The sequence below is a fragment of the Liolophura sinensis genome, chromosome 1, assembly GCF_032854445.1.
Source record: "Liolophura sinensis isolate JHLJ2023 chromosome 1, CUHK_Ljap_v2, whole genome shotgun sequence".
NCBI lineage: Eukaryota > Metazoa > Mollusca > Polyplacophora > Chitonida > Chitonidae > Liolophura > Liolophura sinensis.
This window is the reverse complement of record NC_088295.1, coordinates 22759461-22785659: the sequence shown is the minus strand read 5'-3', so window position 1 is coordinate 22785659 and position 26199 is coordinate 22759461. Positions and strand designations below refer to the sequence as shown.

Below are 26199 nucleotides of genomic sequence, written 5' to 3'. Positions count from 1 at the left end.
CGCGTGTTTGTTAGGATATAGTCCTAGGCCACAGGGGACAGAATTTTCCAAAAGCTATAAGAAGGTTACATAATGTCAATGCCTGAGCCAAAAGACCCAACTTTACATAACTGGACATAAGACAGGGGAAAATAGTCCAATCTCAACCAAGCGATGTTGTTCGAAAGCTGACATTAAGCTTTTCACTGGTATATGACATATTTGATCAGCGAAGAGTCCAGGAGTACTTCACTTTCATCCTTGACGCCTTGAAAGCACACTAATGCAAGATTAGTAAAGGGGACAAACTCTGGACTAAGGCAAATTAATTCCAAAACAGACACGTACTTGTTGCCTTCGTAAATTTACATCTCTATAGTAAACTGTGCGACATACTTTCGACAACAGCGAGTCGAAAACGAGGGAAGTGCATGACGTCAGCCACATAACTTGGAACCTTTCTGCGTTACTTAAAGAAAATTACGGATGTAATGATTCTTACAGCATAGTGAAAGATATTGACAACACACGGCATAAGCTAACAACGCAAGTTTATCCCATAATTTGTAGTCAATATCAGACTACATGCAGTACACATCCACGTCACCCTTCGGCATTCGCACGTTACTGCTCAAAAATAGGCCCTGTATGGATCTGTGCCAAACAGTACTCTATACAACAAGCATGTCGTGCAGTATGAGTTGTGCTGAGCAACGGTCGAAAACTGTGTGCGTTATAATGGTGTTTTTCCACTAAGTACCATGTACGCTACATATGTACTTACCCTGAACTCCCACGGGCATCGCCAGAAGTGGTCGGCTATCCCAGCCCTTAATTATATTTTATCTGTTTACTTTATGTGATTAGTGTTTTACGCGGTACGCAAGAATATAATGTTCATAGACCTATGTAGTTGTACTAATGCGCAACGACTGCTGTAAAATTACGCCCATGGAGAGAAAACCAACAGATTTAACAACGCCCTCTATTTTTGGATTTATTTTTCTCGTCGTATACGTGCACTAAGTTTTGGTGTGTAGCCTCGAACTGGCCTTGACTACACATATATGAGTTATTATTGGCTGACCTGAACCTGTATATTGTTAAAAAATTAAGATTTTTGTTTTATACGAAAAAGAATATTTTATTTATTAACTGGACGTTGTCAAAAGTGCCCCCGTCCACACGTACACACAAACAAGCAAACGCAATAATATTCAGCGTGGGTTGTATAGCATGAATGTAGTGTAGTCTGGAAAAGGGGGAGAAGATAAACACATCAGACGGGTGCAGCTCATGGTGGCGAGCACAGCTGTCAAGATCGCAACCATGATCTACATATGGTTCACCGTGGCTTTTTCTGCTGGTAAGTTTGACATGTTATTCATTGAATGACAACGAGATTAGTTTTTAAAAAGCAAGTGTTTCGCATTGTACACATATAGAATCAAAATAAAATGTACCCAGTGCCTTAGCTCATTATATCTCTATTCAACGGTCATCAGTTGAATAGTTCGATTCACTTTTGCACCCAAGTACTTCACGTTAATGGACAGACATAACAGTTCGCTACATGCACACTTACGCCGTATTCATCAGCAAGCATTGAAACCATCTCTCGGATGCTCTAGGAGCAGCGAATACATTTCAGTATAGGCAATGCTTTTTCACAACAGGAACGGTTTAATGTTTAATGGGATCCGTTATATCTATAAATCCAATCTGTTAGTTAACAAAATCTGTGAATTTGTATAAATGGCAGCATGGTTCTCTTTAAGGAGATCAGCCGTGTGATGTTTACTCATTGTATGAAGCTTTGGTTGTATGTACATTTTAAAGCGTATTTCTGTCTGTCGTATACAGGACTCTTGGAGGCAGCTACTCAGTGTGGCCAGTCTGCCATTTCTCCGAAATTCTCGCGGATTGTGGGTGGTCACGTGGCCGTACCTGGATCATGGCCCTGGTTGGTAGGTTCTTGCGAACACAAACATGATCTCTGAATACGTCAGTACATGTGAAGTTACAATTTGTACCAAGTTTTATCTACGTCCTTTTGAAAAACCTCACAGAAAAAAATCACCATGCGCCGTAAACATGCACAGGTGAATTAAAGAGAAAATTCAAAATACATACAAATGACGAAGACGAGAATTCATTACTTTTGAATTATGGCCTGTATGGTTGGAGATATGGGCACAAAGGAAGGTTTTAGAATAAGTACCAATGTATGGACTGACGTTTCGACATAATAAAAGTTTACATAAGGCATACTGTAAGCAATCTTCTTGGGATGTTTTCTTTGCAGATACGATATATCGATAATCCTGACTGGAAATTATAAATCAAAAGATTTAAAATGTATGATATGAGATACTGTTTCTTGTATGCAGGTGATGTTGAATGAGGTGGGCGAACAAGCTTGTGGCGGAGCTCTCATACACCCATACTGGGTGGTCACGGCTTCTCACTGCTTTGATGAGTGAGTGACATGTCTGTAACGCATGCATAAAACGTAGGGATCTCTAGAAACTCATAATGTTCTATATACTTCGTAAATACAAGGCTAAAACGAAAACTATGACCACAAACAAAAGAAATAATTTTTTTACTCATATCATCACGGTATTGTGGCACAAAGCATATTTATTACAACGGTGCCCAAAACAACAGTAATGACGCCTCACCCGTTTACAGTATATACTGACGCCATGGCCCGTATTTATCGAACGCAGCTACAATTAAGATGTTTAGCTCCAGAACGTTTAAAATTTGCACACTGATTCTTTACCGCAAAAGAGCGTACTAACCACAATTTGAGTTCTGAATTAACGTTTGCTTGACAAATACGTGCAGGTGTTTTGACTTATCACCTTATACTTGAAAGACATGAGAACAAATAATATAACTTACGTTATTCAGGAATAGGAGTGGACACAGACCTAAATGACCACAGCTATTTTTTCTGATTGGTAACTCAATAAATCAATTTTTAAGCTGGAATCTTCAAATTTCCCAAAGCTGCGACATTCAGCAAAATGTTAATGCCAGGCTGCATTTAAGGCATTTGCCAAGTAAATGGCACATATAAAAAGATAAGATGTCATGACACGTCGTCTGTCTTGGACAGAAAAGACAGTGTTGATTTTGTCATCCCCTTCTCATAAAGTAATATATCGAAGTGCACCTATATTCCATCTCTATTTGACGTCATTAATCCGAAGATGACAACCATGGCTCAAACCTAATCCTGTAAACATTTTAGTTCTCTATGGTTATCCTCGATGGTAGTCTGGTTTTAGAGCATTTCGTAAGTATGCAGGTTATCAAGGACAATGTAGTGACACTTCCCATTAATACATTAATTCACCACTGGCCAACATGTAGGTGTAACGTTACCTGTTCGTTTTTCAGGAATATCAGCAGACACGCCTCGCGTTGGGACGCTTACGTGGGTAAGTTTCACATGAGCAGAAGAGACTCGACGGAACAGAAGGTTCGAGTCCGGCAAATACTGATGCATCCTAGCTACGACATTGACACCACTGAAAATGACATCGCACTTTTACTTCTGGAACATCCTGTACAGTATAACACCCACGTGAGCCCTATCTGCTTACCGGACGGCAGCAAGAACAGACTCAGGCGGGGAGATGTGTGTGTGGTCGCAGGGTGGGGTGAAACACATGGTGAGTATCAGTTTAACATGCTTGCACGCGAAAGAGTCAAATTCATCGAATTCCTACTCGCCCCTTACATAGAAAACGCGTTATAAAAATTTAAAAACATGGATTTAATCCAAGCCAGTTCAATATTTTTGAACCATTTTATGTGAAGAATAATGAAATGTGCTTATAAAGCATTTGATTTATTCACTGCATTGGTATGTATCTTGTGAGTTTTGTAAGTTTTGTAAAGGAAACATGCCGTCATTCAGGAGAATAAAGTACTCCTACCAGTGATGGGGTATACCTTTTCCCGCGCAATGGCAACTCGGGTCCAAGCTGAATTGACCATCAATTGTACTCATCTAGTATGTGGGTAATTGGTTTGTTAACGCTGAAACGACATCAAGACTTGCAATGTTCACGCGTCGCGAACTAATCACACATTTTGTATGCGTGACGCTGCAGGTTCATCTGATGGGAGCGTTTTGAACCAGGTGCGCCTGCCCTTGCTTGGCGATGACACGTGCCGACGATCAGACTGGTACGGTTCCGATTACTTGCCACAGACAATGCTGTGCTTTGGGTATGAGCATGGGGGACACGATACCTGCCAGGTAAGCGTGAGTGCTCAGAAAGTTGATATTTCACGTTCACAAACTGTATACATTAGCATAAACATTTAAATGCCCATGGCTGTGTTGGGTGTACTGCATGTGTTTGACTCAAGTGGCGTTTTAGGCTCAGAATAACAGGCTTTGAACCATTGATGCCACTTGTTCTATTCCAATTTTGTTCGGTACCAGGCTTATCGAGGCAGCGTCCTTTAAAGCCTTCTTTTTTCGTACATTCACTTCACTGCCTCACAGGAAATGTTAAGCTCTGTACTAAACGTAACACAGTTAGAACCCAACAGCCAGCTGTGGGTTAGCCAGAGTATTAACCTTTGACTGCAACGATACCTATTGAGATCTCGGAAACCAGAATATCATGAATACGGGATATAACAACATTCGAATAAATAGATGAATCCAGGTTTTGTTTAGAAGTACAAGGGACACAGTCATTGCATGGGTTATTATTTACCAACAGAACTAGTTAATCTTAGTGACCGCGTGCTTGAGGCCCCAGAAGCTCTGAGATTTTTGGTGGTCGTATACACACTTGAGCGATTTAGGCGAGGCAAAAATAAAGATACCTTCCTGTGATTCAGTCATGCACATTTTGGCACAAAATTAGTTCATAAATCGCTTCCATACTTTAATCACAAGTGCAGCAGAAATACGCACCATGTGTGTTCGAATGTTCAAACACTGGCACAATATCCGGTTAAATTGAAAAATCCTCATTATACAATAACTGAATCTCGTATCAACTGGACATTAAATGAAATATTTGTTGCGTCATATGGAAACCTGAAACAACGTGTTCAGCAAAATTTTTTACTTCTGTCAAAAACGCGTTCAAAGGAGACTTCTTACAGCTTTTCTTGCAATCCTATATCACATGGCAAAGTGTGTGTGTGTAAGTGTCTGTATGGTACAATACGTATATAAATGGTCACAGCGAATTCCTGTCCAGCGTTGTGATGCATGATTAACTCTATATTCTAAGAATAGTCGTTTAGTTGTATTGACTTCTTGAAAATAAGGACAAATGCAGCTTTGTTATATTATCGACGGAGATCGTTTGACAGCGTTACGGGTTCTCTCGGAGACAGACATTCTTCACTTTCACACCGCCTGAATGCTGAGTTACATGGAACGATATTGCAAATTGCAAAAGTTCTGAAATTAAATTTGAATAGACCTACCGACATGGTCGCCTTTACCGATATGTGACCACTAAAACTGCAGTTCGGTGATCTGTTTGAACAATTCAGTCTCTGCTGATTCTAATAAATTTTTCAAACTATTAGGCGAGCATTGAATATTCTGTGCACCGACACCGTAGTGTATAATTCTCTTTTAAAATATGGTTTGGCTTAAAAAGGGATTTTTTGATTATAACACCCCCTTCGCCTCCCGGGATTCTTACGCAACTGTTTTGCGATAACTGATGAATTCGAACGTCCGGAGTCATTCGACAAGTAGTTAACAAATGGCCTTCTGACCCATGCTATGAAGTTAGCATCGCCAGAACTACATCTGTGGAACCTACGACGAACTAAAAGCCTACGTCTTTTTCAGGGCGACAGTGGTGGACCGCTGATGTGCAAGATAGATGGTTCTTATCACATGATGGGTAATTATGAACAATTACACAGATTAAACATAGCCACTCACCGCCAGGAAAGGAGCGGCCAAGGCGCTTGGCTTTTAGTCTTTGTAGGGCACATGGAAGGTGTACCATTATGTGCTATTCTCGAATAAGAAATTTTAAGATTCGCCTCCAACAATTGGTGGCCTTGCTCTCTCGTACAGTCTTATACATGTTCGAAGGGGCTCTCGTGTAGCCTTATACAACATCTAGGTCAGAACTAACAGGTTGAGAAATATTTAGATACGCCATAATAATGGTTGATCCACAATTCGCCATAGTGGTGAAGAACAGAGGTGAATGTAAGCACTCCGCACCCTTCAAGTTGGTTTAGCACACCTCATAACCTCTCCCCTTCCCATCGCCACTCACAGCTATGTGATGGTAATACAGTCAAATAGCATTTCTCAGCAGAAAGCATCCGGGCTAAGTGGTGCCTCCCTGTTTTAAGACTACCGCCATACGAGTAAGCTGAAGAATATAGTTTTGGGAATGTCCCCATAAGCTTTTTCGCGGGAAACGATACGTTATTGGATTGCGATTGCAAAATTGTGTGTGGCCATGGGCAGGGAAGGAGGTAATGCGTTCTAGAGGTAAGTGGAACGTTTATTCACGCTGCGGTCTATTCTCCGCACTTCGGCGAAAAGTGAGTCTGTGACTAGAGGTGAAGCATCCAACTTTGAACATGGGTTTGTACTCGGACTAACAACCACTTTGCTGGAGACCATTTGTTTTATCACCCACGTGTTTCACACGAGCAAAAATTCCCCAGTAAAATTTGCCAAAGATTAGTGATATGTACTCGGGACACTTCAGTTTCCTCCATCCCTAATATACAGGTTACCACACATCGTTACTTTTATCCGCGAACAATTCTTATCTAGGCAATCACTTTCCGGGTAAAGAAAAAATTATATGAATGTTATTTTGTTGTTTATAATAATTTTTACCTTTGAGAAAGTAGATAATTTCTATTTGCAGGTGTGACTAGCTGGGGTGTGGACTGTGCGCGGCCTAAGCAACCAGGGGTTTACACAGACGCCTCTCTCTACACTAACTGGATAAAAGAGACGATGGCTCGTCACGGTCACCCATTTTAAACAGATTCCCAGGCAGCAACTAAATGCAAATAATGTACGGGCAATTCAGATTTGGACAAAGTGGTCGGAATAAAGTGTAAGGGATGATTCAACACCGAAATCTGAACTGGATTCAGTCAATAATGTGTATGCCTTACCCAGCAACCAAAAATACATACACACTATAACCCAAGTTGTTGTATGGATTTAAAGTTACGTAGACGGTTACATGAGTTATTATCTGGACGATGTTTTCTTTTGCTATAGGCAGTTCACTGTATCGACATGTATATAAGGTACTGGGAATGCCACATTAGAGTTAGACGCCAGACTTCCATAACCGTGCGAGAAATCATGTGAACCAAAACTGGCCTGGTCTGCTTTTAAGTGAAGCACACCTGTTTCCTTTAGGTCTGATTAATTGCAATAATTTGTACAATAATCTTCAGTCTAGCCATAGTAAGACAATCACGATCCTACGCAGATTTCCCATGAGTGTGCCTGTGCGTGGCATTGTTTACAGAACTCAGACAATTGCATTTTACACGCGATCGAGTTAGAGTCTTTACGGAGTTCCTACTTCTGATGCTTCTCATGATACTGTATGCCGTTGGTCAATACGTGTCAACATAAAAAAGTCACGACAAAATATAGGATGGCTAAAGCTATGCCTATCGTTGTATATGCATGCCGCAGGACCTTTTGAATAGCCTTATCCACTTTACTATTCGTTTAGTGTTTGTGAATGGGGTGTATGGCTTATGTCCATAAATCCTCCATAACGCTCATAAAGCACATGGCTTTATGAGTTATATTTTGATATCTATGACACAATATTTATAAGGGTGACCTAATACAGACCGACCCAATGTTACAGATTGCACGGTTGCAGGATTATTCAGTAAAGGTTCAATTTCTACAATTCCTTACAGTTTTGCAAGTTTTAAATAAGATAGGAGCCCATTCAGTCCAATAGTAAAGTGTCATTTCCAGGCTAAAGATTTTAAATCGTCTCGGTGGAGGACATAGTCTCATTAAGGTTAATATTGCGCTTGCAGTTAACAGCCAAAAATCTGAGATTAAAGAAATAACAATCGTCTTACAGAAGGCTGATATAAGAAATGCCAAACTCCATGCTGGTAGTTTTTAAGGAATACGGATTCTTAAAAAGTATGTTTTTAAATTACAACAGATCTGGGAAAACAGCTATCAGGTACCAGAAAATCACACATGAAAGTCTAGCGATCATACAGCAATAATGCAGCTCTCAGAATGTTGAGCAAATATATAAGAGAAAACGTTGGAGAAATAAAAATATAGGAGAAAGACTGAAATTCTTCCTAAAAATATAGGAGAATTTAGGAAACATCAGACATAATTCTGCGACCAATGGATGATGTATCATATATCTGATTTAAAGATATCTGATATCACATATGGTTCACACCTTCAGTGAGTTATTGCATTGTCAAAGTCATCCACAGAGACATATGTTGACAAATATGATACTGGTATAACAGTAAGGTAATCATAAAACTGAGTTGGTAGGAAGACTGTCAGAAAAGGTACAACTAAAGAGCTTGGCTGTAAAAGAGAATGAAAACAAACTATCGTCTCAATACATAAAGTACTTTTTAGATATTACCCTTTTCGTTAACGTTGAATACTATAGAAGGGGAGCGGGCCGTGGTATGAAGGTCTTTGAATGGCTATAGGATACATGGGTTGTGGTTTCCAATCCGACCTTAATAGGAAGTTTGAAGACCTCCCCGCTATAACTGCTTGTATGGCCTTGGTGACAATATGCAGTTGAAGCTGCTCATGAGGCCGCTTGCAAAGTCTGTGCCTTCTGGGAAAGTTCATCAGCAATTTACCAAAGGTTTACACTGGAAACTCCTAATTTCTAGGGTTTCCTCCATCCATATAACAAAAAAAACTGAGTGTTATCAGGCAATCATCAACGAAGTTCCTTTTTGGGCGTAGGTAAAGTTTTATTTTTCTCATGATGGACTTTTTTAAAAAAGATTTCTCTCTCTCATTTTTGATTTCTTTAAATTTTCTACACTTTTCAATATAAAGAATTTAAACAAATCCGTTGGTTTTCTGATAGTGTTGGGCAACACTCAACTTTGAAATCTTTAGGTTGGCCTCATACCAGTAAGAAACAACAATCAAATAAATCAATGCATTTAAAAACCCGAGCCTTATATATGTGCCTGTAGATGTAGTATGGTTTGAGATATCACTCTTCACACACAGAAAGATTCTTAATGTGTTTCGTAGTGAACACACACCTATTGCATCACCAAAGGAATATCTGTCTTGTGTCACTGTGCTCTACGTGTATGAGATACCACTCATAACATCCAGTATTCATTGAATTTGGGTTCAAATTCATTACGTATAAACCATAACATATTATTGCAAATTCTCTCTTAAATGCTCTCTTCCCAAAATGTTAGAAACTTACTAAAAGTAAAAGTACCCCATGCGTTTGCATTAAATGCTAATTGATGCACATGTCACAGGTTTGACTTAGCTCTTTATGTAGCTTTTACAGGTAAGCTAAATAGCAGAGAGAATGTAGACTGACTACAAATTTGAACAGCTTTCTTCGTAAACTATATAACATATAGGAAGTTTTTTAACAAATACAGGAAAATATAGGAGGATCTGAAAAAAAAACTCGCTCTGAGGGCTGGTTTGCGGCCCTGCATGTACGTGTCCAGACCTGCGCGCGCCAGGGATAACCTTTCAATCCACGGGCATGTAATGTCGAAGGGTTATGTCGTGACGATAATGGTCATCCTTTCGTCCGTCAGTCTGAACGACATAATCGCCATATACTTTATATAACATAGGCAGAAGATTTTACGTTTGGACTGCAGGTTTATAATGCGGTAAACTAGGTTTCAATTTAAACTAAGACTAACTCGACCAAATCTCTGGTTTTCATAGAAATGAGTTGAAAATAGTTTTAATCACGTGTACACGACAGAAAACATTCAGTTACACACAGCAATTACAATTTAGGTATGCAGGTGTATGTTGAATGAAGTTCTTCCAGTTTAAACTAGAACTATACAGGTTTCTAATTTGTTCGCATTTCTGGTTTCTAAAGCAACCGATTTTAAAAAATAGAACTTCGAATGAAGGCGTTTGAGTAGGCCCCCACTAAGTACATCTTAGACAAACTACTTTCTGAAATGTAGACATTGAATAATATAATCATATATTTTGGGTGGGGACCCATATTTGTTTCCCCCCCCCCCCCACACACACACACACACACACACACCACACACACACTTTTTATGTTCCAGGGAAAATTTCTTAAAACATTTACTGCACTAAAATGAAGACTAGACTAGTCTTCAAAGACTAGATAAAATTCATTATACTTCCTAATATTAAACCAGATTAACTGCCTATATGCGTCATATTAAATAAAACTTTGGCTGCCATAGAATTTAGAGCTTGCTTTTCACGAATACTGCAAAGTAGGTCTAAATTACTCAAAATAATATTGAGAATTTTAAAATTCTTTATTTTTGCTCGAGATCAGTTAAGGCTGTTTTACGAAACCTTTTATAAAGGAGCATACTGAAAAAACTGTCGTCAAATCTCTCATCTGTGTCTGTCATCTTTTAGTCGGGGCCCCTGCTTTTAAACTCGAAACATCAATAAATGTCCTAAACACCGGGCACTGACTTTCATTGATCTTAATGTTTTACCAGTTATACGCTCCTCATTCTGTTAAACCCCGCGTCCCGAGGGCACCAATTAATTTTGAATGGCTAATAATGCGTACAGTCGCGGAGCTTGCGGAGCGAAGGCGGACCACTATTAAACTGTCCAACTGCTTCAAGAATCATTTTTTGTAAGCGTGTTAATTTCACGGCTCTATAATCTTCACACCCCATCTCTTGGAGACATCAAAACTGCTGAGATCTCATCCATGGCAATCTAATGCGCTCTGATCGCTGTGCTCATCCCCTCCCCCCCAACACCCAAACACCCACCCACCAACACCAACATCCACCAAACCCCAACTCCCACTTCCACATACTTTTGCAATTCTGATGATCAATGGCCAAATCCGCAAAGCCCATAAACTCAACAACGTATGCTCATTGATTATCTCCCTTTACCTCGTAAATCCCCTTTATCTCCCCTTCTCCGTCTGACAACTTGTTTAGCTTCCAATCACTTTCGAATACGTCGACCATCTGGGAGATTTAAAATGGCTGATGATGTGCGGTCAATGGGGAGATTTCCTCTCTTGCTTTTGTTCATACTGATTTTCTTGGGAATTGCCGATGCCCAGATCACAATAGAAAATCTCGCAGAAACATTTGGAAACCTTTTCGGCTCTTTTGGCGGCGGTGATGAATGTCTGTATCGATGCCCAGACGGTAAGTTTACTTTGGCTACAACTAGTGACTAACGAGACTGTTGGTCTCATTTGTACTAATAATCAGTCCGAATAAATTTGTGGAACGTGAACCTCTTCTACAAGATCACTACGGGGTGTGTGTTTAAGGGTGGGGGGGGGGGGGGAGGGGGGAGAAGTACATACTCTGCGCGTCTGTGAAGGTCTATATTTACTGTTTTATGAAGGTTAATGACAATGTAAATGGATATCTAAAATAGGGGAAGGTTACGTAGTATCAATATTTTCACAGATTGAAACAAAAAGAACTGTCTCGAGGTGTAATCATTACCCACGCATTGAATACTAATCATATAAGGCTAATATTAGCTGTGTCATTCAGATTTTCCCTGAAATTAGAATATGGGATATCAGATATAAAGTTACCGTATATACATTCATACACTCAGGTTCGATTCATTTGGCCTCGGACTGTTTACAGTGTTATTCATTGAAATAATTATTTATTTCTTTTTGTAGGGAGCCGTCCCAAGAAGCGTCCCAATTATTTCCCCTCATCAAATGGCTGTGGAAGTATGGGTATTCAGGTAGGTGTTGGATCACGCCTGCCTGTATATCTCATACGCATGTTTAATTACATGATCTTGTCACCATTATTTAACATACTTCTACCTGGATATAAATTTGTAAGAAACATGAGTAATATACTTTACACCTTATTAACCATGTTCTATCTTTTATTTCATTCAGCTGGATACGTCACAGTTCCCAGACATGACGATGTGCTGTAACAAACATGACTTATGTTATGATACCTGTAACAGTGAGAGGGATATTTGTGACTTTGACTTCAAGGAGTGTCTTGAAGATCTGTGCAAAAAGAGGAAGAAGAAAATGTCGCAATCGGAATTCAAAAGCAAGTGATTTATTTCATGTACTATGTTAGAAAATTGTGTTGATTCCAGAAAAACTGTACACAGGTGCTGTGTTTTCTTTTCAAAATAATGAGTTACAGAATAAAGATTCATAAATAGGCAGCCATACATTACTTTTACTCCACACATTCATTTGAAAAGTAGTTCGAAAGAAACACAAGGTACATGCACAGAGAATATATGGGCATGTGGTGTTTCAGATATGTTAAGTTTTTTCAAATTCAGTGTCACTATGAAATGCTTAGTTATAGTATCATTGAACACTTTTTGGGGGTGTAACTTTTTGTGATATACATGTTGTAATGATGGAAAGGAGCTGGAGCTGTCAGCAGTTGAACTGTTCTGATTATTTTGACAGACTGTGTGGGAGCCATGAACCTGATGTATGCTGGCACCATGGCTCTTGGATGCAGACCCTATCAAGAGGCCCAGAGAAGTGCCTGCATCTGTTCCAAGAAACACGGAAAGACAGAATTATGACATCCACTCACATTAAATCGTCTACATATGTTTATATATTTATTTGTAAGTATTTAAGAAATGCCAGATTGTGGTTTGGTTTCAAGTAGACTATTTTGTTATTGAAGTAGTTTAAAATGTGATTCAAGGTGTTTCGAACAAAGCTATGTATGTGTGCAGTGATCAGAAATCCTACATTCCCATACATTACTCTATATAAAAGTGAAATCAAGTGGTTCATTCCTATGATTGAAATAAATTTATACAGGTGAATAATTACTACCGTGTGCAGTATTTGGTTTGTAAACTTTGGTTGTAACCTTGCCATTAAGAAAGTATTAATTTGAACAGCTGATACTGATTCTTTCGTTATATCTACCAGTGGTGATTTATCATGAAGAGGAAATAGCAGCAGAAACCAAAGATGATTTTTATAAATTTTATTGGATATTAGTTTATACTATGAGAACCGATCCATGTATGAACTATCATTCACTTGAAGTTCGATCATAATGGACAAGTGTACGTGAATGGAAGGGATCAGTGAATATCATGGTGGATGCATATTATGTGTGGTACTTCAGGCTTTGTATTTACCTAATTAACATATTGATCTGTTAATCAGTCACATTACATTAATTTAGATATGTGTGATTATTTAATGTACAGTGGTATTGGAGAAGGGGATATTTTTCTCATTATTGTGGCTCAAATATTTGTGTAATGATGTGTGACAAATGTAGATAGGTGGTAATGAGATTGCCTTTGTTAGTATGGCAGAAGTGTTAAAAGAATGAAATGTTTTGTATGGTAGTGTGCTCCCTAAAACCCCAAGAAATTCAATGACAGTCAGTGCACGTTTTTGCATATTTTAACGTTTTCTTGCCAGTAGGTGGAGCATATTATGTCATAGCGATTTTGTCCGTCTGTGATAGTGTCAGGGCTTTAACTCCCAACACCTATCTGCATAGAATTTTAATTTTTGGTGAATATATTCATACTCAGATGATGTGTTGCGACTCACATTTGTCCATTTTTGCTGTTGTCATGGTAACCAGATAACCATTTTCCGTATATATACTATATGGACAGATATGATTTCGTTTTGAGCTCAAACTCCAACGTATTTCTGCGTATTGTTTTAATTTTTGGTGGATACATACATGTACATACACAGGTGACAATGTGTCAAGACTCACATTTGTCCATTTCCGCTGTTGTCATGGCTACCACATTGACATTTTCCTATATATACTACATAAATAGATATGATTTTGTATCTGGGCTATATCTCCAACAGTTTTCCACATTGAGTTTTAATTGTTGGTGGATACATAGATACACAGATAATGATGTCTCTCGTCCCAAATTGGTCCATTTTCGCAGTTGTCATGGTTACCAGATTGCCATTTTCCTATATATACTTCATAAATAGATACGATTTTGTATCCGGGCTATATCTCCAACAGTTTTCCACATTGAGTTTTAATTTTTTAGTGGATACATAGATACACAGATAACGATGTCTCGCGTCTCAAATTTGTCCATTTTCGCAGTCGTCATGGTTACCAGATTGCCATTTTCTTATAATTCCAACAGTTTTCCACAATAAGTTTTTATTTTCTGTGGTTACATACAGGAACTGATGACGAAGTCTTGCGTCCATTTTCTCAGTTGTCATGGTAACTAGATAGCCACTTTCTGTTTGTATACAATATAAATAGATGTGATTTTCACGTCCAGGCAACGCACCCCATACTCCCCCTCCCCGACCTCTGTTTTCCATGCAGAGTTTTAAGTTTTGGTGGATACATAGATACACAAATGGCAATGAGTCACAACTCACATTTGTCATTGTCCACTTGTGATGAAGATTCCCCTCAGGGGTTATCCTCACAACAATGCATTCTGTTATAAATTTCAAACAGATTCATTGCATTGGGGTGTTTGTTATGTGCACCAAAACTCACGATTTTAATAATTTCGGTTTTCTGTGTAACATTTTAATCTTTAAAATCTAATGAATGATGTTTTCAAATTGCATGTAAAGTCATACTGTTTAATTTGTTCAGGATTTAAGGTACTAGTTGAGATCTAAGATTAAGATTGTCATGGGATACAGATGTATTTGGAACATACAATGACCAGAACTCCAAAGATGCTGACAAAGCTGCAACTTCGCTTGAGAGCCTCAGTTTTTCCTACCAGGTGATGCAGTGGACTTGTGTACATGTACTTTAGGCTTCATTAGTGGCATTCTAACATTGTATTACAGCACTCTGATATAAGAATCAACAGCCATTCTGCATAACAGCCATATTAAGATGTGAACTACCAGCTGTAAAACATGCAAAGACCTGGATCCTTGAAAGCTTGGAACATTATACACATACATGTATGTATAAAGGAGATGAGGCAGTAGAAGTAGTATGCCAGCATTTTAGGCGATTTCTGGTGAAAAAACGGATAAATCTGGGATACACTGGACGTTGCCCTTTATTTATGAAGCATTTTTATACAAACCACTCAGCTGATGTCGTTTGGTCTGTACATTACTTCGGGGGAAGGGGTGGTGGCTTAGCTCCCTCACTTTAATTTCACGAGCCCCTCTTACTCGTGCCACTGAGCCGTGTATGTGAGATGGACATGTATATTCAAACAACTACTGTAAAATCACGCCTCTAGCTGCAATAGTTTGCGAGTACCTTTGCATTTTTTCTTTCAAACTTGCATGAAGTCACCAGACTCCTGAAATGCTGATTCGGCTTATTTATTATGCAACAGGCCAATCAGAAGGCTGATGTATCAGCAAACCACTTATAGTGGAAATAGCAATAATAATAATATACTATGGCTGCTTTATTAGTATGTCTACATTATCATTCATAGGTGTGACATTCCAGAGAAAAGTGGTTTTATGATCTTAATTTTAAATACATCTCCAGGCTGACATCATATTCTCGAGGCTTTACCACTGATAGTCAGTTGATGTGTACAAGATGTTTTCAAAGGTACAAAATAAAAATGTGGAAACATATCTGTATCCTGTTTTTCCACAAATACGAAAATAAAGAGGCTAGTACATTAAATAACTTACATGTTGTATCATCAAATCAATAACAGTGTACAGGTACATTCCATGAAATGTTTCTTATCATTATTAGTTACTCAGTGATAGGCTACAGAAAATATGGTGTTGGTAACCCTCATCGGGCGACACATCAGCCAAGCCCAAAATAATGATTTATTGACTTGTATACTCCATACTAAGTGATCATGTAACACATAAACCGAACTGACATTTCAGGAGTCTCTCAAGTTCATGCAGGTTTTGACAAGATAAGGTAGGGGTTCTCGCAAACTAACACTGAGTTTACAGTAGGTGCTAAGCTACCCGTGCCACTGAGCCGTGTACGTGAGATGTACATGTATATTCAAACAACTACTGTAAAATCACGCCTCTAGCTGCAATAGTTTGTGAGTACTTTTGCATTTTTTCTTTCAAACTTGCAAGAAGTCACCAGACTCCTGAAATGCTGATTCGGCTTATTTATTATGCAACAGGCCAATCAGAAGGCTGATGTATCAGCAAACTGCTTCAGCGACATCATTCTGTTGTTTTCACAGCCAAACAATCTGAGATAACCTAGTAAACAGACGCATATGTCATCTGTCGCAGGGTACAGAAAAATACACACACACACCCCATATGACTGTTGCTGTCCAATAGAGAATTATTCCAGTGGAGTACTTTGCCTGATGTGGGGTATGCTCAGTCTTAGTATCCCAGACAGGTGGAACCGTCAATGTTAACCAATGCAGTCGTGCCGGAAAAAAATTCTGGCATGCATTTACTTGTGTCCAAACATCCTTAGCACCTAGCTTCCTTCATTGATAGATTTCTAAGAATAAATAGGCCTACATATTCATAAGCATTCCATCGAGATACTGGGTATTAGAAAATAATCTGTTGAAAGCCAGAGATGTCATTATGGTGCTGCTCTGCAAATAATTGCCTGGGACAGGTGGCAATTGTTTCTTCAGCCTGGTCCCTTTCCATTAGTGTGACTCTGATCCATCCATGCTTCAGGCTGCTGTCCCCACAGCTTATAGTCTTTACTGTGAATGAAACACTTCACAGTGTTACACTCCAAACACCTTATCACACAGCGTTTCTCTTGTTTAGCTGAAAAGTTACAAAACATTCCTTAAACATCACTTAAAACCAAAATTTAATTGACAACAGTGTGCACATTGCTAAAATACATTCGTTATCCACTATGTTCCATGTAAAATCAAAAGATATCTGTACAGAACATTTCTGCAAAGTTCAAAAATACTTCTATATCACAGTTTCCATCGTCACCTGATACAATATCCAAATTACATATTACTCCCCCAAGTTTATCTTCCTGTAAAGTATGATGAAACATTATTGGCTTACCTTTGAATCTAACCGATGCTGATATACCTGGGACAAGAAGCATAAAGCATTTCTTACAAATGTTCCTCTTTATGCTTGGATCTCTGAAACAGAACATTTTTGCATTGAAATCACCTGTGCCTGTAATTTGTTTCATCTGTAAATTTACATGTACCTCTATAAATGGAACATACGACTATATCTTAAAAACAACCACTTCTCTTTTAAGAATGAAAATACCCTATTCACGTCTGTTTTCAAGTCGTTCAACATGAAAGGCCTCTGAGAGTTGTTATCAAGGGACAACAACAGCAGCTTATCAGTACTTATTATTAGTATAATATTTATGAATACTTACAATCGCAAAACTTGTCTCTTTGCCATTGTCTTAATAGACTGCATGTAGAACCTCACTAACTCAGTATTGCTAGGACAGTTTTTCAACACCATGTGGGCTGCCTGGAATGGACAGTAAAGGAGAAGATATATATGTCTACATGTATATCATTCACTGTCAGTATAATAAGTTACATTTGACAACACGAGCAATTTGTTATCTAAGTAACACTCATACTGGTAACACTCAAATTTACAATGATACAGGTTCCTTCACTAGTCCATCTAGAATCTGTGTACTGTTTGCGATGAATGTCAGAACTTCAAAATAGGACGCTGAGCCCATCTTGATGTTCATCATCATTTACGAAACCTAGAGAGCAGTACAAACATTGCTGATTACTTGCTGGCATGTGACATAAGATGTGGCATACATGATGTGGGTTCACTTAGGACTGTATATGGAATCACATCTCGTACTGGTACCGTACACCAGCTCGTACACCAGCTATTGCTGACTAATTAGGCAACATACGGTGAAATAAGGCTTTGATAATCGGCAACACGGTTCTTACCTGATATAAATAGTTGATTCTTTGAAATATCTCTCTGTTAGGAACATAAACATTGCCGGCTTTCTTTTCCTTACCCATTTCTTTCCACTTAGAACTATGAGACCTGACAAGTTGTCAGTTTACACAGGAAGTAAGCACCACGTGTGCGCGCGATAACTTATGCGCATGGTTAACAAACATGGTATTGCCGCATTTGCCGGACATCAGTGGCTGTAGGGGTCAAATGGTTATAGCACACGATATCGGTACTGAATGACAGACATGAGGCGTAAAGTTCTTGAGTCAAGACGAAATCGGAACAATGCTCAACGGAGCTGTTGTAATCGATTGATTTGAAGCAAAATGCAAAAATATAGTGCAACAACAACGGTGGCACATGTTATGAAAGATATTGTGTTGACAGCGTACGTGCGACTCAAGGTCTGACGGACGTACTTCCACCAGCACTGACATCTGAACCAGTAATTGTGTGTAACAAGGTTATTTTATTTAGGAAAGATGTCTGATCACTGCTACTTTATTTAGGCCTAGCTAAATGCCATAATTGCCAACGGAGACTAGGAGCAGGACGTCAGTTCAGGAACGATGTACAAAATGTGCCATACAGTTGTTATGTATAATGCACAAAAGGTGACATTTTATTTTAGGCTGCATACCAGTAGGAATTCACCACTGGGCACAAAGTGTTCACTTGGAGCGAAGGAAAGGCCGTTTAGGTGCTCACTCATGTGCCAGGTATTTGCCCAGTTTCTGTGTACTATACTCTTGGTTAGTTGCAGAATGTAACTAATGTAACTGTATCGATCAACACAAAGTCTACAAGCGCATTAAATCTTCCCTGGCATAAATCATTGTCAGCAGTTATCAACTAACCTGTTTTGAATCTTGCCGAACCAAAAATGATTCATGACAACCACACAAATTCACAAAATAAACATATTTTCAGAGGCTGCACCCACTGTGTCCATAAGCTGTCTGTCACCATTTTAACCACTTCAGAGAACGAACGAGGCTGAAATGATTAGCGCCATCTGACGAAAGGGGGGAGTGAACCAGCCAAATGGGCAACTAGACTTGCCCAGTGTTTCTGTAATGATTGGCATAGGTATTGTCTCCCTTTTACGACCTTATTTTTTCTGTGCACTCACATCGATCACGTGACTTGTATGTACGACTATCAGAACAAGGTGGGGGCCACAATGGGTGCAGTGTCTGAAAATGTATTTATTTTGTGAATTTGTGTGGTTGTCATGGATCGCGAGACTCAGAACAGGTTAGCTAATTGTTAGGACCATTCAGTTAACATCGATTTATGCTAGGGAAGATTTAACATGTGTGTGAAGATGTCGTAAATGTGACGTTGACGCGACACATTAGACGCAGTTATTTCCCGTAACTCTCCCATCACTTTGTGTTGCTTGACACAGAGAGTTACATTCTGCAACTATACTCTTAGTAAATTGTTTCTTTAGACCTACCATGTTTTTACTGAAGTTATCATATCTAAATTAACTGGTTATAGCTGAAATCACAGTGAGTATAAATCTTAAATACTGTATCATTCTTTAAACTCAAACCCAAGTTGGATCATATCATAGACTTTTAAAATGGTACTTGCTACCGCATCACTTAGCACTCAGTCCTGAGAGGTTAGAGCATGGAAACATGACTGGTGGCCCAGTGTCAGTATAATGTGTGACAAGCTAGAGTGTCATGTTATGTGTCTTCAGCATGATACTCCAGTGGTGGCAGCACTTTGGTGGCCTGGACTCACCCTGCCACAAGAAGACATAATATTGCTACACACACCTAATGACTCCTTGTCGTCATATGACTGAAAAATTGTCAAGTTTAACATTAAACCCCAAGCATACATACATACTTACCAGCAACTGTTTCCATGGATACTGAACTAACTTATGTACACACGTAAGAGTCCATCGGAATAGTTTCGGCCATTACAACTTCTGAGGTGGCCGCTTCTGTTTTATTCATTATAACTTCAGTCTATAGGTCTTCATGCCTCAAAGCATTTTGAGGACTATTGAATAGTTTGCATTGAAATCCTGGCCTACCTCAAACTTAATACAGTGAGCTAGATGAACTCCCTCCCTATTTAAGTTGACATTCTGACATTTATGGGGTTTTTTTCTTCACTGAGTGTGAAGGTATATGTTGTAGTATAAAAAGTGATTGCATAGTTTTGGTAAATTGAACAATATCCAATCTGTAATGGTAATTATAACCTCAATAATTTGCAGTCTTATACATGTAGTATGCCGTGTCCACTGCCTAACCTGAAATACATGTATGCATCTCTTCCAGTTTTCATCCAAGGTTGAGGCTAAGGCAGCAGCTCAAGCAGCACCTATGACTTCAACAGTAATACCAAATACAACAGAGGAAACAAGCAGCACAACAAATGAGCGCTTGGAAGCCGAACCAGCAGCAGATACTTTCACAGAGCCAGACTGCAAAAAGAAGTCAGGAATTTTAGGAAGGGCAGATAACTCAAGTACAGACATGGCAGAAATTTTAAAGCATGCATCAGGTGTTTCAGCAGACATTGACAAAGCAACATTATTTATCAGAAAAACTGGCTCATTGATAGACTTTAGAGTTGATGAAAAGGCAGAGCCTTTGTCTGTGTATCTACCATATTCAAATCAGCTCATTTCTTTGGAAAAGCCTTCCAAAACAAACACATCTTCTGGTGAGGAACCAAAGACAGAATTGGAAAGCATAGAAGAATTGATGTGGAAATCCCAGCAAATTGATGTGAAGAAATTGCCTAAGTACTACATGAAGCTTTCGAAGATTAGACTTACAGGTAATAAATATACACTAACTTAGAAGTTAGAAGTGTGATTATGATATGAAGATGTGCATGCAATATTAGTGCAAGACAGGGCTTCAACAAACATTAGAATTGGCTACACAAGTCAGTCATTGTCAGCATAACTGTGAGCATGTGTAGGCATTCCTGAATACAAGACAAATCATCAATCACATTAATGCATATATGAATTCTTACATTTGTTATCTAGTACTGACCATGGAATACATCTTGGTGGCCAGACATTAAAATCTTCTTAGCAGGAAAATGTATTGTGAAGATTATCATATATTTTTGTCCACTTCTGTTTATTTTGGCAGTTTTGCCATATTACATCCCTACCACCCCAGCCTCTGTCTTGTAAGTGTCTGATTTTGTGTATGTCAAAAGCACCAAAGAAATAAGCACATTTGTTACCACTTTAACATAAATCTGTACACATATTTATAAACACAATTTGAAAATAAACATAACTTTGTGATGATATTAACATTGTATTTACATGCATGTTCCTTGTATGTTTTAGGTTTGGTTGTGGTTACAACAATGGCTGGCTATGCAATGGCTCCCTGTGCCTTTAGCTTTGTCCCTTTTGTTCTCTGCTCAGTGGGAACAGGCCTTACTTCATGTGCAGCAAATTCCATTAATCAGGTAAGACACTTAGAGAAATATCATTGATTTTTTTTCTTTTTCTGCCCATTAAGTTTGTGTTAATATGTAAATTCATGTACTTTCTTGTTCACAATATTTCTGATTTCTCTGATCTCTTCAAATTAATGTTAAACAAATGTTAGTGAGTATTGTAGAAACAAGCTAGTCTTACTGCTGTAATTCTTCAACCTTTTCGCACGTTTGTAAGGTGTTTATTCAAGCATATTCTGAAAGCATTAATCTGAGTTATCTGATAAAATTATACTTTTTGTGAAGCCCTGAAACTGGCAAATCCAACTAATGTAGTTTTGTCTCTAAAATCAAATTAAAAATGTGTATAAATTGCACTGAATGTTGCCCTTTCATATGTGAAAAGGTTGAGGAATTAAAGTACTTAAGAGGCAAATACAGGTGTGCATTTTGGAGAGTGTGCCGTAATTAATTTTTTCAAGACTGTATAAATCATGTAGATTTATAAACTTACATTTACATCTGACCTAACAATTTTACTTGACAGTGTATGGATTGTTGTAATATTATAATAATTTCCTTTGAACAGTTTCTTGAAGTACCTTATGACTCACAGATGAATCGAACGAAGAACAGACTTCTGGTAACTGGTGTTCTCAGGTATAGTTCATAGTGTAACTCCTTTTTAGGAAAAGGGGAATAATAATATTGAAAACTGAATTAATTTTCTCTTGGTGAATTGTAAATTGCAAAGTGTTGTAGGTGGACTTAATTAGGCAGACATGTTTGGCTGACATGTGACCCACCCCACACCTTTACACTTGTCTTATGATGCAAGGTGACATTGTGATACAGTTTGCCCAGTTGTTAGAGTAGGATGAACGAGGAAGACTTAAGCTAGGCAAACATGAGGGCTAGCTGCAGATCTCTTGTCCCCAAATGCTCAGCAGATATGCCTCCATGCATGCGCAACTTAAGCTTGTGATGGCACAAGAGGCCATGAGGAAAATATCCAGCATACTTGATATTTCTTACCTTTCACCCAAAATCTTGCCATATGCCTTGGTGGTGTGAAAGTTTCTGTCCATGCAGAGACTGCAATGGTGGTTTTGGCAGACATCATAAACGATGACCTTTTGGAGAAATCAGCAAATGGCACAGAGTGTGTGGTGGTGACACACATGCACGGGAGAAAGTTTGCGAGTGAACCATGAATAACAGTTAGCTCAGCATCTAGTTCTTGTGTCACTCAGTTCATGCTCCTGGTGTTCCATGAACCTGTTCAAGCCTCAGGAAAGTCAGAAGATTTCATAGCCCCATTGGAAATAGTGGGGTAGTCATAATGCACAAGTCACATGTTCTAGTGGTTTGAGTTGTGAATATCAGTGGGTTTTATAATAAAGTTGTAGAGCTGAGGACCTTGACAGATGCTTAAAAATTGGAGAACTAGGTGCTCAGTTAAGTAATGCTCCTCTTTGATTGCTCTTCTCAGAATCAGAGTTTAAGGACAGCATAAATTCATAAAACAACAATCACTTAAATAAATGTGTGACTTATTTTTGTTTTCATTGGTTTTTTTTTTCAGTCCATTACATGCTGTGATGTTTGCAGCAGTGTCAGGATCTTTGGGTTTATCAATTTTGGCAGTAGGAGTGAATCCATTGACAGCAGGTTTGGGAGCATGTAATCTCCTCCTGTACACTATGGCATACACCCCCATGAAAAGAGTGAGCATAGCTAACACCTGGGTGGGCTCAGTGGTTGGAGCTGTACCACCTGTCATGGGCTGGACAGCCTGTGCAGGAACACTTGATCCAGGTGAGAGTTACCTCCCTTTGTACAAGCTCAGTTCCATCTTAAGAGGCTTCTGCCACTGCCTTAAGTCAGGAAATTTGTTAGGTACATAAAATGGTGCAGTGGTTTCCTGTAAGCATTGTCAGGTTTCATATACTGATGTTTGACTGCTGTCTTGTAAAGGAAATTTTTTAAGTGTTAGTCCAGTGCAAGGAGAAACAAGATTGAAGTATTCAATATATCTCTAAAATTTGCTCGATGCAAGGTGATAATACTCCTCAGTTGACGTAGATTCAGGCATATATGACATTGAGCAAGGCAGTTGTGCTGATATGAGATCAAGAGTGTTTGAAAGTACTTGATTAGTCTGATTTAAGGCTGTATGTCAGCTGAGGGTTACTTCTTGCATAAAATCACACAAGGCATATGTGGAAACTAGAAAGTTTTTGTTGTTATATGATATTTGACGTCGATTTAATAGAGGGTAGGCTTTTTCACAATTTAAGACAGCAGCTCAGACTATCTTGATTGTTAGCGTTTAACCCTGTTTTTAAGATGCAAATGTTTTGACATTGGTGTATAAACTAGCCCCCAGATATATGAAAGAATTACAAGTGTAAATTTCTTCTTTTGCTCTTTAGGTGCCCTACTGTTGGGTGCTATCCTTTATGCCTGGCAGTTTCCTCATTTTAACGCCCTTAGCTGGAATTTGCGACCTGACTACTCTCGAGGAGGATACCGGATGATGTCGGTGGTGAACCCTAACCTCTGTAAACGTGTAGCCTTCAGGTACTGTGTGGGTTTGATCGCACTTTGTTCCTTAGCTCCAGTTATGGGAGTCACAACATGGACATTTGCTGTGGATTCTCTCCCGTTGAATGCATACCTCTCTTACTTGGGCTGGAGATTTTACCGTGATGGAGACAGCAAGACATCAAGGAAACTGTTTCGGTTCAGTCTTGTCCATATTCCCGCCCTACTGATGCTCATGCTTATCAGTAAGAAAGGCTTTGGGGAGAAGTCTAATGTCTCTGGTCAGCCAGAGGTGGCGGCAGTAGGCATGTCTCAGGAAACCGACAACTGCCACTCCAGCTTACATTCTGGTAGTTGTGGGATAGATCAGAGGACATCATAGTACCTGTTCGTAGTCTGATTTTAATGTGTGTGAAATGTGTATATATTTTAGTAGACTCTGTGTTAGAGAGAACTTGCTTACTACCAAAGCAACACTATTCACATTTAAAACTTTGTTTGCCATGTTAAACTTAATTTATTTGAAACAGGTTGCTAGATTTTATTCCATGATGTATTTAGCTCATGTATGGTCTCATGAAATGATTTGTACTGGTCACCTTTAACAGGTGGTGTATTTGTCATACAATGATGTATAAAAAAATAAATACGAGTACATGTACCTTTTACTTTCCAAAAATGACCCACAACAACACATTATTGATGAAAAGTGCATTCAGGTCATTGCTGTTGTTTACTCCTTTTGCACAGGCTGAATCCTGGTAGCCAACAGAGCTGTATTTTAGAGCTGTAACTTCAATCTTTGTGTGAGATATATTATGCTTTGTAGAATTACTTATATAACAAGTATTTGCCTTCTTACAGACATGGTTTTATTTTTGTGGAACTACTTGTGGGTAAGATCACACGGAAAAGTATGAAATGGAGAAAATCAAAGTCATTAATCATTCTCCTCTAATTTTGGTGACATTTCCGATTTGGCAGCTTTTTACATGTAACAGAATTAATACAAAACCCTTAGTTCAGTAAAGTAAGGAGAGCATATTAGTATTTCATGACAACATTGATCTAAAATATTAGCAGAGTTATTCCCATGGTAAATAATATTCCGACTACATTTATTTGCCTGATGAGGGCTTGTCACCTAGCAACACATGGACTTTAGTTTAATTATTGACACTGTACAGTAGTCTCACTAATTTTAAATCTTATAAATCTATGGATAGAAAAACTATGGATAGAGCTATTTTTAGTACCTGTTTCAGTACCTGTACAGCATCTGTCTGATTTGCTGTACAGGTCAAAACTGTTAAGTATTCAGTTCTGCCATAAATGATGGCTTGTGGTCATGTACAGTAAACATATCTGCGAAATTACTGCTCTAAATATTGTGTATAAAGCTTGCTATGTGTTTGTCAGATTAGTCTCAAGGTAAGAGTTTGTAAGATGTATACCTGTTTGAAATACAAATGCAATTCAGATCATGAAAACATTGGAGTTTGTTAATACCTGCACGTTGTGTCAGTGTCTGTATACAACGTCCAAACTGTGCAGCTTTCTGTCTAAACAAAGAATTTCGTCATTTTACATCTGAAGAAGATCATACTCTGATGATCATTAGCCTCCCAACAGTTATCCTACAATCTTGTTTCGGCCAAGAATAACTCAAGCTCTAAATAGACCATGGTTCACGGGTAGAGTTGCCTATAAGTCAATCTCACATGAATTTCATTGGAAATCACTTGCTTAATACCAATTCGACATACTTCGACATCTCTCGTGTGGATAAGTCTGTGAGTTACTTGCTAAAGGTTGACAGTATACGCCAATAAAACAGACCACCACATTTTAAATGAAATATTCTTGAGTGCATCGTTAAACTCAAATGGAACAAATATATAAATTGTTATGCCTCTCCATCTATAAATGAGAAATTGATCTAAAGTTATGCCTTGACTGTTGAAATACAATGACTCCTGTGAAAGATAATGAGTCTTTATTTATATTCATGATAATGTCATTCTTATGTATAAGATACCGTGTTTTTTTTTCCGGAAGCTGTACTTTTTCTTTATCAAAACGGTTCATCCTTCTG

At 38.6% G+C, this 26199-nt stretch overlaps 4 protein-coding genes across 5 annotated transcripts; 3 read left to right on the top strand and 1 right to left on the bottom strand.

Annotated features, from left to right (window-relative positions):
• The first annotated feature begins 1239 nt into the window (after nucleotides 1–1239).
• On the top strand, nucleotides 1240–7790 carry LOC135473157 (trypsin-1-like). The gene is made up of 7 exons (XM_064752998.1): nucleotides 1240–1345; nucleotides 1843–1946; nucleotides 2370–2458; nucleotides 3391–3665; nucleotides 4110–4258; nucleotides 5831–5885; nucleotides 6882–7790. Exons 1-7 carry the CDS (start codon nucleotides 1276–1278, stop codon nucleotides 6998–7000), a joined length of 861 nt encoding a protein of 286 aa, XP_064609068.1. The 5' UTR covers nucleotides 1240–1275; the 3' UTR covers nucleotides 7001–7790.
• Nucleotides 7791–11216: 3426 nt separating this feature from the next.
• On the top strand, nucleotides 11217–14555 carry LOC135470303 (group XIIA secretory phospholipase A2-like). The gene is made up of 4 exons (XM_064749163.1): nucleotides 11217–11394; nucleotides 11892–11959; nucleotides 12123–12288; nucleotides 12666–14555. Exons 1-4 carry the CDS (start codon nucleotides 11223–11225, stop codon nucleotides 12785–12787), a joined length of 528 nt encoding a protein of 175 aa, XP_064605233.1. The 5' UTR covers nucleotides 11217–11222; the 3' UTR covers nucleotides 12788–14555.
• On the top strand, nucleotides 12778–26160 carry LOC135470289 (protoheme IX farnesyltransferase, mitochondrial-like). 2 transcript variants are annotated; one of them, XM_064749150.1, is made up of 7 exons: nucleotides 12778–12832; nucleotides 18748–18835; nucleotides 20426–20930; nucleotides 21463–21587; nucleotides 22147–22217; nucleotides 23143–23375; nucleotides 23993–26160. In XM_064749150.1, exons 2-7 carry the CDS (start codon nucleotides 18827–18829, stop codon nucleotides 24484–24486), a joined length of 1437 nt encoding a protein of 478 aa, XP_064605220.1. In that variant the 5' UTR covers nucleotides 12778–12832; nucleotides 18748–18826; the 3' UTR covers nucleotides 24487–26160. The 2 variants fall into 2 exon arrangements, with proteins under 2 accessions (XP_064605220.1, XP_064605212.1); XM_064749142.1 differs by lacking the exon at nucleotides 12778–12832 and having other exon boundaries at nucleotides 18284–18835; nucleotides 23993–26158.
• On the bottom strand, nucleotides 14620–18221 carry LOC135470309 (ribonuclease P protein subunit p21-like). The gene is made up of 4 exons (XM_064749174.1): nucleotides 18101–18221; nucleotides 17548–17648; nucleotides 17211–17293; nucleotides 14620–16952 (listed from the first exon to the last, which is right to left on the bottom strand). Exons 1-4 carry the CDS (start codon nucleotides 18176–18178, stop codon nucleotides 16807–16809), a joined length of 408 nt encoding a protein of 135 aa, XP_064605244.1. The 5' UTR covers nucleotides 18179–18221; the 3' UTR covers nucleotides 14620–16806.
• Nucleotides 26161–26199: the final 39 nt, after the last annotated feature.

Coding starts and splice junctions, on each gene's coding strand:
- LOC135470309 (XM_064749174.1), bottom strand. CDS start 18,178: ATGGGTAAGGAAAAGAAAGCCGGCAATGTTTATGTTCCTAACAGAGAG. Junction 17,649..18,100: donor GAATCAACTATTTATATCAG/GTAAGAACCGTG, acceptor TGTCCATTCCAG/GCAGCCCACATGGTGTTGAA. Junction 17,294..17,547: donor AAGAGACAAGTTTTGCGATT/GTAAGTATTCAT, acceptor GTTCTGTTTCAG/AGATCCAAGCATAAAGAGGA.
- LOC135470289 (XM_064749142.1), top strand. CDS start 18,686: ATGTACAAAATGTGCCATACAGTTGTTATGTATAATGCACAAAAGGTG. Junction 21,588..22,146: donor CAGCAAATTCCATTAATCAG/GTAAGACACTTA, acceptor TCCTTTGAACAG/TTTCTTGAAGTACCTTATGA. Junction 22,218..23,142: donor CTGGTAACTGGTGTTCTCAG/GTATAGTTCATA, acceptor TTTTTTTTTCAG/TCCATTACATGCTGTGATGT.
- LOC135470303 (XM_064749163.1), top strand. CDS start 11,223: ATGGCTGATGATGTGCGGTCAATGGGGAGATTTCCTCTCTTGCTTTTG. Junction 11,395..11,891: donor TCTGTATCGATGCCCAGACG/GTAAGTTTACTT, acceptor TTCTTTTTGTAG/GGAGCCGTCCCAAGAAGCGT. Junction 11,960..12,122: donor GTGGAAGTATGGGTATTCAG/GTAGGTGTTGGA, acceptor TATTTCATTCAG/CTGGATACGTCACAGTTCCC.
- LOC135473157 (XM_064752998.1), top strand. CDS start 1,276: ATGGTGGCGAGCACAGCTGTCAAGATCGCAACCATGATCTACATATGG. Junction 3,666..4,109: donor AGGGTGGGGTGAAACACATG/GTGAGTATCAGT, acceptor GTGACGCTGCAG/GTTCATCTGATGGGAGCGTT. Junction 5,886..6,881: donor TGGTTCTTATCACATGATGG/GTAATTATGAAC, acceptor TTCTATTTGCAG/GTGTGACTAGCTGGGGTGTG.